Raw genomic sequence first — 13,089 nt, 5'->3', positions numbered from 1 at the left:
AAATATTAATTATTATTTAATTCTTTATTTTAAATAAATACATTTACATTAATAATAAATCTATTTACATATTAGGCAAGAGCCTAAATGCATCAGTAAATTGCGAGCCTCTCATCAGAGAGGTCTTGGGTTCGAATCTACTCATGATTAACACATAATAATAATTAATCTTAATAATAATAATAAATAACATAGGCTTCGGTCGTTTACCTATCAAAAAATAAAATAAAAAAATAAAAATCTATTTACATATTATTATGATATTTTTAACTAAATATAAATTTACTAGTAAAAGATATTTCTAATAAGTTATAAAAAATTTAAATATAATAAAGTTAAAATTTTGTTCATAATAATTTTAAACTTTTTAATTGAAATAGTTAGAAATAGAAATAGCATAAGAAAATGAAAATATTTAAATTTTAAAATTTCTCAAAATGACAAGTTTTTATTTTATTTTACTGAGTATTAAAAATGCAATTTGATTATTATTATTATATAATAATAATAATGTGAATAAAACATTATGCCACTATGCATAAATGTCAGTAATATTCTTAAAAATAGCCTTCAATTTTGAAGAGGTGGGAAAAGGAAAGTGTTTAAACCCCCTATGTTTTTAGCCAATGAAATCACTCTAAATTATTTGTATTTGATAGAAATAAGAAATAATAATCACTGGTTACAAAAAATTGAATACAATAGTACTATGTCAACAAGTACTAAAAACAAATTTGCAACGTCTTTTGTGTAAGCAAAAGTGAAAGCACCTGAGCTTGTTCACGTATTTCAATGTTATTAAATTTTGTCATTATTTCTCTTATGGTCTTATTTATTGACCTTTTCTTAAACAAACTTAAGGGTTGAATAGTAGCTGTAAGTGTTCTCAATTTATCCACATCCATTTTAAGTAAATGATCTAAATTTTTATGAGAAATTTCATTCTTTATAGTTTGAGAAATATTCATGAGTTTTTCCATACCAGTAGGAGCACCAAATTTTGACCCTTCTCTAACTTTTGTTACTTGAATTTCTATAGGGAGCGACCTTAAGCCTTCTCCAATATTCATTATTTGAAATTTTGTAGGGAGCGATCTCGACCCTTCTCCAACATTCATTGTTTGAAATTCTGTAGGGAGTGATCTTAACCCTTCTCCCATATGTACTTCTTCAACTTGTGTTGAGTCTCCCTCAACATTTTCTTCACCTTCACCTTGTTGATTATCTGCAACACATTTAATAATGAATCAAATTAGAAAAAAAATATTGATACATAATTAAATTCAAGACCATACAAATAAATAAATTTAATATATATATGTATAATTACATACCTTGTTTATTTTTATCATAACGTGTCAATTTTTTTTGAATATTTCTTTTTTCTGCTTCATGACATCTCTTCCTTACATATTTGCTTTGTCTTCCTTTCTTGTTTCCCATCAAAACTCAAAAAAATGTCCTTGTCTTCAAAAAACTGCATTTATTCTCCTTCAATTTAAAATATTTTCCATCTTTGTGAAAGTGACCTATTTATGTGTTTAGGCAAAAACATGCTTTTCCTACATGTTCGGGCGAACACATAAAAATAGAAATACGACCACCAAATTTTTTTTGCAGGAATATTCATGCAGACATATGTTCATGCGAATACTTTAAATATGATAGTTAAATCCTAATAAGTTCAATATCATAATTTGATTTATTGTGGAAAATGTCTCCTACATACTTTAAATATGTTCGCATGAACACTATGTCCGTGCGAACATATGTTTTTAAAAAACTTTGCTATTTTTCTAGAATCTTTTTTTTTTGAAAATTGGTGTTTTGACCCTCAAAACTAGGATCAAATGATTTCCTATTGTAAATCAAAAAATGTAAAATTATATGGAGAAAGCTTTCCAACGACTATAATTTTAATATGTATTATATTCTTTAAGACTTTAAAATATTATTTTAACTCATTATAGGTTGATTAACTATTGAACATCAATTGATGTCAACACTTTGGGAAAAATTATAAATTAGGTCTTTTAAAAATATATATATCTAGGAAATAGGTTACCGAGTTTGCTTTCTATTGAAAAAAAGATAATTTGATTTATGATAGATTGAGTTCAAGTTATCATTGTCAAAATGAACGTATGTCTGAATTATGATTGATGTCACTTCAAATCTCCATAACGTATACAATACTCAATCAAATTGAATCAAACAAAATGGATCCTCTAGATATTGATGTTACAAATCCAACATCAAAAGAATTACCTCATTATCATTCATAGAAAAAAAATTATTCTTGTCAAACGGATCGTCACTCTTTAAAAAAATTGATTTTTCAATGTACTACTTTTCAGGGGAGAAGAAGAATTTGACTTAAACAATTGATTTCAATGTCAAAATTGGTCAAAAAGTGGCCCCCACTATTGTGGGATCACCCCCTAGCTAGGTTAGTCACTTGGTCTAGTTTAGGCTTCCATTTGTATATGAAAAGCATATTGTTCACATTAGTCCCTAAGGACTAGGACTATTAGTGAGGACATATATAATGTCTTGAACATTGAAAAATAAAAATAGCAACACACCATTGGCTAACGTGCTAACTTTTACACTTCCCTTCAAGGAAAAGATTGAGGAAGCCCATTTTCTAAATATTTTAATGAAGGGTATGTAATAAAGGAAACACCCAACTAGAGTAAGTTCTAGTTCTTTAGTCATTTCCTCTAAAATCACATCTTGAATATTAACCACACTTCGTTTAACTAGGCAAGACTTGTTGGAAGCCAAGGGGATGGAAGTGTCAACTTTAGCACCCACAACCTTGGAGATCAACAAAATCCCCTTGAGGGAGGCAACCAAATGGCACTTTTTGGCAAGTGCAATCTTCTCATTTCCTTCTAAAGGGGGGATAAATCTACAAGTTTATTTCTAGTGCGAGAAGCAAAGCTACTAGAAGCCACCAAGGGATTAGGATGGATCCCAGGAATCACACAAGAGGGTTTAGAAGGAGGGGAAGGGCTGGCTAGATGGAAATCACCACACATAAAGCCAGACATGGAATATGGGAATAGAGCCAAAGGCAGGAGGAGGTTGGGAAGTTGTGTAGTGGGAATTTATGAGTAATTAAAAATTCCCTTTTGTTAGGAATGAGATTATGTTTTTTATTGCACATACATTATGAAATTAAGATCACAATTAAGGATGGGGTTCAAAAATAATTTAAATCAATTTTATGATAACGCTTCAAATAAAGAACTAAGATTAAGGTTTAGATGTTAAAGATCAAATTATGTTATGATTTAATTAAGTTTTATGAAATATTTAATGTTAGTTTTCAATTAAGCTTAGGATTTAAAAAGGGTTTTACATATACGAAAATTGTCATATTAATAATAATGCTAATAATGACACTAAATGAATTGAATCATAGTCTCAATGCCAACACTTTTTAACTCTAATTGTAAGTAAAAGAAAATTGAACTCTAATCCCAAAACTATTTGAAACTTAACTTATATTAGACTAAAACTTGACTCCAATGATAAACAAAATTACACTATAACACTAAAAAAATATTAATTCAAATAATAAATACTAATCAATTATATATATATGTGTGTGTATGTGTGTGTGTGTGAATTTAATATATTTATTTTAAGCATTGTTTTGACTTAAATTAAACTTATTCATTTCTAAAATATAAACTTTATAAGAGTATTTTTTAAACTTGAAAGTAAAAATTGATTTACAAACTAAGCAAAATGAATACAACAGTATGTGAAGTACAATAAGAGTTTTTAATTCATAAAACAAAACAAATATTAAATGAAATATTGAATGGAATATTTGAAAAATATAGACATTATATAACAGCACATAATATTTTTAACACAATTGAAAAAATCACTGAATCATTAGATCAGTCCTCGGTTCAAAAGTATACGTATTATCAGCAGTGGCACAGTGGTCTACATTTTCGACTACTGAGAAGCAACTCCATGATTTATTTTCTGTATTGAAGAATACTGTATTTCCACTGCCTTCTCTTACGAAGCAGATATAGTGGCCTGCTGGAAAGGCTTTGAATCGGCGTGGTATAGAAAATAACTTTCTTTGCTTTGTGACATCGAATCCTAAATTGGCAAACTCCAACACCTCTTGGGGCATCTCTGCAATCTTACTCCAGGATAGGTTTAACGATGTGTTTAAATTATCGTCATACTCCAACTTCCACAAATATAATTGAAATGAATCCTTGCTTACTAGAAAAAGTTCAGACCCACATACGAACAGGTAAGGCTCAAACCACAGAGGAGAAGTGTTTGGTATGGGCGAAAACATATTCACCATGTGGAATGTGCAATCTTCTTTAATGCTGAAAACCATAACACCAAATACGCCATGAACATTGTACTCACAAACGGTACAGAAAAATAAACCTTTATAAAACACTATAGTCGTAGCTACTCGCGGGGGAAGCCATTGTGCAGTAACCCATGATTGCCTTGTAAGATCATAAACCTCTATAAAGAACCTGTGCACTGCAACTACTTGATATTGTTCGTCCTTCCAAAGCATTCCTCCCACTGTTATCCCATGTTCCTTGTTGAGTTTCCGCAGAGGAAGTTGTACAAAACTTTGCCTTGCTGGATTGCATACAATAACACATTCTAGTTTATTGGTTAAGCCCTCCCATGCTGGCCGATTGCATAGTATAAAACATTCTTCATTAAGGGGATTATATAAATAAAGTTCTTCTCTCCGTACCCTATTATTAGTTGTCAGGAGTATTCCTCCCAGTGATGCCCATATAGAACGATTAACAGGAAAAGCCTTCACTTCCTTTGTTGACACATTTAAACGATAACAATTGTTTTGTTCATTAACCATGAGAAGCCACGGATCGTTCTTGAAATTTTCCTTCCTCCAAGTTAGGAAATACTCAGTAGATAGTATGTTGTTCCACTCCTTACAAACTCTACGGAATCTGGCAACTGATTCCACTGGAAGCCGCTTGAAAATGGTCTCTATTACGTCGTCATTTAATTCAGACCACATTGAGTCCATTGCTGAAATCTGGTCTAAGATAATATTCGCCGCTACGGAAGTATACACCCCAAATGACTCGCTGTAATAAAATATTCGCAGCTATGGAAATATACACCCCAAATGAACCTTCTATTGGCTTAATAGATTCTATTGCAGAACTCTCTGTAAATTATTATGCGCGGGTATGGAAATATAGACCAAAAACGAACCTTCTGTTTTGTTAGATTGCATTTTATTAAGCCAATATAAATAGCATATTGATTGGGTGCGCCGATTGCGTCTGGGAGTCATTTAATTGCTCAAATTATATAACATTTAGTTTTGATTAAAAATACCTTTTTATTTTCTTATAGTATATAACTAAATTTATTTGTATTATATTTAGTTGTCGATCTATGTCTTGTCTTTAGTTTGTCCATGGTGTTGTAAAAGGAGTGAAAAGAATGATTTAATTAAGTTTAGATTTAGATTTGTTATCTTTTTTAATAAATAAGAAGCTTAAGTTGAAGAATATATTTATAATCATGTCAAGCAAAAATATTTAGAGATCAAGATAAAAGAATTTGGTGAGTATCCACATATAATAGAAAAGTTTAGACATATACATATGCTTTCTTTCTATGTTCTTCATTTGTCATACCACAAGTTTTTAGGGCTAGTTTAAAATGGCTCTGGCCAGCTACAACCTAGTAGTTGATACTAGTGTTACTATTCACGCTGCTGCTTCGGAAAGCCACCTCCATTGAAAAAACATCCTCGCAAGTTCATCTCGAAGGTTTTTCACAAGGTAATCCTCATATTATCCTTCCTCTGCATGAATTTGACTCTACATGTGAATGGTTAGAACATCATACTTTGATAGGGTATTTGTGAATAGGTCTCCTCCTGAAGCAATGCTCCAAGAATGGGTTAAGAAGAGTTGGACTCCTCATGATGTCTTCCTTGACACCATGCAAAATCTTACCAAAGGTTTTTTATATTTTTCTCTTGTAACCCATCCTAGGCGGATGTGGTTTTTAGCAATGGCCCTTGGTCGATTCGCTCCTCCCTACTTGTGTTCCAACAATGGTCGCGAGACTTTACAATCTCTGATGGCAAAAATCTTAGGGTGCGTGTTTGGGTTGAGTTCCCTAGTCTACCCTCGCCTTCCTGGCCATTTATTGAGTACATTGTGAATACTCTTGGAAAAGTTGTTACGAAGGAACATGAGAAGTTTTTTAATGCTCGCCCTCAGCAACACGTTTACATTGAGGTTGATCTCTCAAAGGATCTCAAGGATTCTGTAGAGATTCAAGTAGGTTCCCACATCTTCTCTCAGAAGGTGCTCTATTTGAACCTACCCAACACTTCTTATAGGTGTTAGTCAGCCGAACACAAGATAAGGGATTGCCCTTTTGCAGTACTTAGGGTTAAACCCCTACCCAAGGATGCTCTTGCTAAACTGGCGGAAGGAAAACAAAAGGATGAATGGACCACTCTTGGATGCAAAGGCAAGGCTTCTTCAACTTAAAATAAGATGTATGTGCTATAGTTTATGTTCCTCCTATAAAAAAATGAGCGCAAACCTTAACCATTGTAGGCTTGACGATGGTTTCATTGGAGTCAAATCCTATTGATTCACAGGTTTCACACCCTCTTGTTTCATAGGGGATCAAGGTGGCTGCAAAGGCTACCACTCCTATTATGGTTTGCACTTCACTTGCCACATCTTCCATTGCAAAATAGAAATTGTGATGTTCTTGAAGTCCTCCCAGACGTGCTGAGAAACTAGTAGAGAAGCAGTAGGCTATCATTCTAGGAGATTTTCCTTCTGGTTTTGCCCTATATTCTACTTTTTTACCAAATAGCTACTCCTCTATTGAGGATGAAGAAGATATGGAAGAGTTTTCATGAATTTTTTATCATGGATTGTACGAGGTCTCACAGACCTCTCTAGAAAGTACTAAGTCAGGGATACCATCATAGACTTGGCAATTTAGATTTTCTTTATATGCAAGAGGTTAAAATCTTTGGTTTCATGCTTTCTTCTACATGTCACATCATTTGGCCAGATGACATTATTTTTTCATCTCAGCATGAAACTCGTAGAGATGGTGTAGTTACTCACTTGTCACCTCACCTTTATTCTGTAATTATTTCGCATGGTTCTGACCCCACGCACAAAATTATTTGGTTTTTTCTTTCTGTCAATAATCGTTCTTTTGGTATAGTTAATGTTTATGCTTCCAATGATCCTGTGGAAAGATCTCAACTATGGTGCTGGATGGTTGACAACTTGCGTGCTACAACTTGGGTAATGTGCAGTGATTTCAATATGGTTGAGTTGGCTTCTGACATAGAAGGCATTTTTCCTTTTCATTGGATAGCTAGGGAAAGGGACGCGTGGTACTAGTTTTCTGATAAATTGGGCTTGTTTGATCCCAATACTAATTGCCTCTTGCAGAGTGGGTTCTGAGACACTTGGTTTAATTTTCAAGCTGGCTTTGACCATATATTAATGTCTCGATCATGCTATGATTACTGCACAATCTTTTTTTTCCCTTTCTGAGGATCAAGAGTTACCTGTCACTCCTCTACTAGATGTGACATTGTCAGACCACTATCCCATTTATTTTTCTATTTTTTAGCAAACATCTATCCAACAAGCTGTCAAAATGTAGTTTTTTCTCAATGCATCAGTGCTAACACATTCTTCCACTATTTCTCACATCCTATGTGTCTATAATTTAGAGCCACATCCTTGTTCTCAATCTAGCTAGATTCAATGGTGGTATGATGCTATTACAAGAACTGCTAAATTTCTTCACACCTATGGGAGGCAATTGGTAGGTTTTAGGAAAAGGTCTTATGAAATCAATACCAAGGCCCTCAAGAAGGCTTTTGAAGCTCTTTCCCTTAACCTGTTTGATGCTGACTTACAAATCCAACTTGCCAAGCTTCACAATGATATATAGATTGTGGATAACTATGTTTTTTGGGGGGCCCAAATCAAAGCTTTCCTCCATTGGCTTGAGGTTGGTGATAAAGCTTCTAAAGAGCTCTTCCAGGCTCTCAGAGCCTGTCATACCAAAGTTGCAATAAAAAAGATTAAATAGGGTAATACCATTCTCTCCAATCTCCCTGACATCCTACAAGCTTTTGTTCATTATTATGATTTTATTTTTTCTTCGCAAGGAAATTTGGTTGCTTAGGAGAAGCTCTAAGGAACTATATTTCTGTTACTCTGAACTACCTAGCAATCAAGCAATGAGCTTTTTGTGAACAACTTCTCACCATCAGGGACCTCAAAGAGGTTTTCTTTTCTATGGAAGATGACAAGTCCCCTAGGTGTGATGGGTCCCCTTGTGAATTTTACAAACACCTATGGGAGTCTATAGGTCCAGACCTGCACAAAGTCTATTTGGAAGCTTACAATACTAAGAGACTAGGAGCCATTGTTAACAAAGGAAACATTAAATTCATACCTAAAGCCGGTGACCCTGAGGATATATGTAACTAGTGGCCAATCACCTTGTTGAATGTGTCAAACAAGATCATTGCTAAGGTTTTATTTCTTAAGATTCGTCATCTCCTACCTTTAATTGTGCAACCAAAGAAAAAATATTTTATTAAGTCTAGGTATATTCTTGACAACATTATTGTTGTTTGGGAAGGCATGGAATTGGCTCACAAATCTAATCAATAGACCTTGTTTTTGAAAATTTATTTTGCCAAAGCTTATGATCACATTGAATGGCCCTTATTTTTGCTATGCTTCAGGCTTTGGGGTTTGACCCTAGCTTTCTTCAGTATGTGGAGATGCTCTTTGGAGATGCTTTTTCTTGTACTACCATCAACAATTCTCAATCTGAAGCCTTTGGGGTCTTTCTATCCATCAGGCGAAGTTGCCCTCTAGCTCTAGCTTTGTATGTTGTTGCTGCTGAAGGGTTTGGTTACTTATTATCCCACTCTGTATCCTCTGGTTTGGTTCATGGAATTTCCTTGCCTAAATCTTCTTCCCAACTTTTCAATGGGAATTTCACTGATGATTCTTTTCTCACTCTTTTTGAAGATGAGTAGAACATTACTAATGCCTTGTAATGCTTGGTCACCTTTTGTCAAGCTTTTTGTTCAGCTATTCAATGGTACAAGATGCTCTATTATAGGAAATCTTTTCTTCCAACCCCAACTTGGCTTGCTTAATTTGAGTGGAAATAGGTGATTCATGGGGAGATTTTTCACTTTTTGGGCATTCCCTTTGCTTTCCAAGCTTCACCGATGGACTTATGGAATGTTGTGCTCATGAAAATAGAAAAGAAGCTTGACTTCTTCCTTACTAAACCCCTTTCTTTTGTGGGGAAATTTCAGATTTGTTCCAAGGTTCTAGTGGCTACTTATGTTTATTACTCCTCGTGTTGAGCTCCTTCCAAAGCATCTTGCCTTAAATTGGTATTCTTACTCCATGACTTTCTTTGGGGATCTAGTTCTGATCACCATGGTTTTCACCAAGTTTCTTGTGATTTTTGTTGTCTCCCCAAAGAGTCTGGACGTCTTGGCATTCTTTTAACTCAGAAACAATGGCTTTCTCTCTGTGCTAAGTGGATTATTCGTACTATCACTGGTGATGAAGCTTGGAAAGTCTTGGGTCAACACTACATCACTTCTAAATCTTCTGTCAACATGCCTGCATGGAAGGAGATTGGCTTTCAAAACCTTCTTGTCATGTGTGAACCTATTTACATATAGGTTTCTTTTGTTATCAAGAGAATATGGAAGGCTTAGGAAGCTGTCAAGCCTTGGCTTTGCTAATCTGGTGATGGGTTTTGTAATGGGCTTTCTCTGAATCAACAAAACCTTTGGTGGTCCCTATTGTTTTCCATTCAAGGTGTTCCTCTAGCCAAGACTCAAGGTGCTAGTTCTCTATGTTGTTTCAAACTTGACATCAAGATTCCTGAAGACCTCTTTTCTAGGGTTTCTATGAGTCTTAGATCTTGGGAGGATATTTAACTCCAATTCCATCTTGCTTGTCAAGATCGACATACTTTTGATCTTCTGCTCTCTGTAATTCTAGATCATTTAATTCACAAGGTGAGAATTTAGTCTGTTTGACATTGGTGGAAGGACTGGAAGTGGTATCCTACAACATCCTTCACTAGTTACAAGCCATACTAAGGATATTGATGGATCTCTCCTCATCTTCCCATGGTGGATACTCTCAACCAGTGATGACTTTTGTAGTCTTCTATTTCTGAATGGAGGATGAGTTTTGATACAATTTGGAGTGCTCTCTCTTAGCCTAGGATTTCCCATTTTTCTTGGTGTATTCTTTTTCAAGTGCTTCCCATTGAGCCACAACTCAAACATATTGGGGTTGCTAATCCTCAGTGTCCTTTTTGTGGGCAACAGGAATCATTTCTTCATATTTTTTGGTTCTATAGGCATGCTCAAAATTACTAGTAATGGATACATGATTTCTTTAAGCCTTTTAGACCAGAACCCTTTTCTTGGCATATGATTATGTTGGGTGATTCCCCCAAAACTCCTAGGAAATTTACTTGGATCTGGCATACCTTCTGGATGAAGATTTTGTTTACTTTATGGAAGGATAGGAATGTTGTTCTTTTCACTCATAACTTTCTTGATATTAAAGTTTCTATGTACACTAAAGCATACATTTTTAATAATGTCATGATGCAAATTCAGGGCCAAGCTAACAAAGTGGCTCTGGAGGTGGCCCACCTTTAGGAGCTACTCAACCATTGGGGTAACGCACCCTATACGGTCACCAAAGTGCCTCTTGATGCCTCAGCTGACCATACACTATGTAGGGCCCACCGTCGGTGGTGCAACTCTGAGCTTCTCACCGCTCGCACACACCATACTCCCAAGCTCCCCATCACCACTCTCCTAGTGGTGGAAATGATGGTTGAGAACATTGTCGCTCAACATCTCTACCTCATCATGGTTTTGGCTAGTCCCCGGGTCTAGTGGCTCCCACTCCTAGTGCTCTTCCTATTGCTTCTGGCAAGTGGCCTTTTTGCCTGAACTTGGCTATGTCTCCACCGTGGGAAGAGGATAAAGATAAAGATCGGGTTTCTGATGATCCTAATGATGGCTAGACTAGTCCTAGTCCACCTCCTAATCCCAAGGATGAATGGGGTTTTAATGATCGAGATGAACCACCCCCTTGGACTGATTTGGCAGCCTTAGTGGTTGCTTAATGTTTTTTTTAATGAATAGTTGTTGATGCCGACTATGACCGTGTGAACTCTCGTGGGGTGATCCTATATCCCCTGGCCCCTTATTAATGAATTTTTAATGAGTATATTTATTTATTAATAGAAAAGGACTATTCATAAAAAATGTTTGTCTCTACCTCCATCAGTAAGGACATCTCTTCTTCACACAATGGCATATAAGAGACACAATTGATTCTATAATTTACTCTCTCCATTCTCTCTAATTCTTAATTGACTTTGTACACTTGGGGTTGTCTCCTTATATCTTCATTTCCTTCTCCACAAAATTCAATGAAACTTTTCTCTCATAACCATAAATAAGTTTATCTTATTTATTTTTAGTATTTCCCATCTCTTTCTTCATTTTGTATGGTATGTGATACCCATATTTCATGAAATTATTAAAATGGTTAAATGACTTTAAATATTTTTCCTTCTTTAAGAGTATATGTATACAAATTGTCGAAATCACTATAATTCTATTTGGTATGTGGGTTGTCTTCATCTTTTTATCATTGTCTTAGATATGTTTCTTAAATTTATCTTATCAATTTATACTTTCAATTTGTATAAGATTTTGGTTAAATACATTGAGTAGATATGGAATACACCCATGCTCTTAATTTTACTAAAATGTAAGTTTCAAAAGATGTTTGGGAGTTGGACACAATAGTGTCATTTCATACTGCCCCACATAGAGAGTTATTCAAAATCTTTGTAAGAAGAAACTTTTGGTAAGGCAATTCTAGAAACTAATAAATTTATTAATATTGTTTGTAAAGGACATACCAATAAAAATAGTTGGCTACTATAGGATGTTATCTATGTCCCCACCTTATAAGTAATTCTATATCAGCTAGGAAATTATTCCCTCAAGGAGGTAATGTCAAGTTAGAATCTAGTAAATGACGTGGGAGTTATTTGCAACAATTTTACAAACTGTTGTCATTATTTTTTTATGAATTCCAATCAGCATCAACTGAAACATAAGGAGAGAAATTAGGAAGAGGAAAATAAGTACAATTTCATATATAATAAATTAAAAATATATGTAGCAATAGGCGATACATAAATGTTATTGATAAAATTGCACCCATATAAATATATGAAAATTCTACAGAGCATTTTAACATTTAAATGGAAATCAATGCTACTAATTATTTTGATCAGAATAGTGATCTTAAAATTGAAACATGTTTAAATCTAAAAACCATGCATAGTTTATCTTTGTCTTTTGACCCTTTTCATATTCTTGATGATGTCAAGAGTCATTGGAGACAAGAAATTGAGAATGGTGTAAATAATGACATAAAGACTCAAAGTCAAAATATTGATCCTTTACATATGGTGGCTGCGAATTCCATAGAATAATTTTGAAAAGGAGGTGTACTAGTAGCTGAAGGGACAATCATTAGAGAGGGAAATGGTTAAGGCCAATAAATGAGCTTCTATGAGATTTTTTGTAGATAAAGTATCTATAGGAGCTAGACATCAAGAAGAAATAACTTTTTTAAGAATACTAGAGAGGCCACGGAGAAATGAAAAAAATTCCATTGTTATGAATAATGTTGATTCCATTGAGCATGTGATGTTCTTGATAACAGAAAGCTAGTGATGATTACCAAGGTATTTTAAACTTGGAAGGTGATTCATAAATATGATGGGAGGGATCCAATATTAAAAGGTGAAATATAGAAGTCATCTATGAATCCTAGCATAAAAAGAGAATGGAAATTATGCATGGTTGGGCACACTAAAGATTATACCCTCTACAAAAATTATATTGAAGGGATTGTAGGAAGCTAGAACCCCGCAATCCTAAAT

At 34.4% G+C, this 13,089-nt stretch overlaps 1 protein-coding gene across 1 annotated transcript; it reads right to left on the bottom strand.

Moving 5' to 3' along the window:
• Positions 1-3,901: 3,901 nt before the first annotated feature.
• On the bottom strand, positions 3,902-5,065 carry LOC149558347 (F-box/kelch-repeat protein At5g15710-like). The gene has a single exon (XM_089830785.1). It carries the CDS (start codon positions 5,063-5,065, stop codon positions 3,902-3,904), a length of 1,164 nt encoding a protein of 387 aa, XP_089686911.1.
• Positions 5,066-13,089: the final 8,024 nt, after the last annotated feature.

Source organism: Cupressus sempervirens, chromosome 5 (genome assembly GCF_028749045.1).
Source record: "Cupressus sempervirens isolate cs-2001-9-10 chromosome 5, ASM2874904v1, whole genome shotgun sequence".
Classification (NCBI taxonomy): Eukaryota; Viridiplantae; Streptophyta; class Pinopsida; order Cupressales; family Cupressaceae; genus Cupressus; species Cupressus sempervirens.
Note: the sequence above shows the minus strand (reverse complement) of the source record. Positions and strands in the feature narration are given on the sequence as shown.

Coding starts and splice junctions, on each gene's coding strand:
- LOC149558347 (XM_089830785.1), bottom strand. CDS start 5,065: ATGGACTCAATGTGGTCTGAATTAAATGACGACGTAATAGAGACCATT.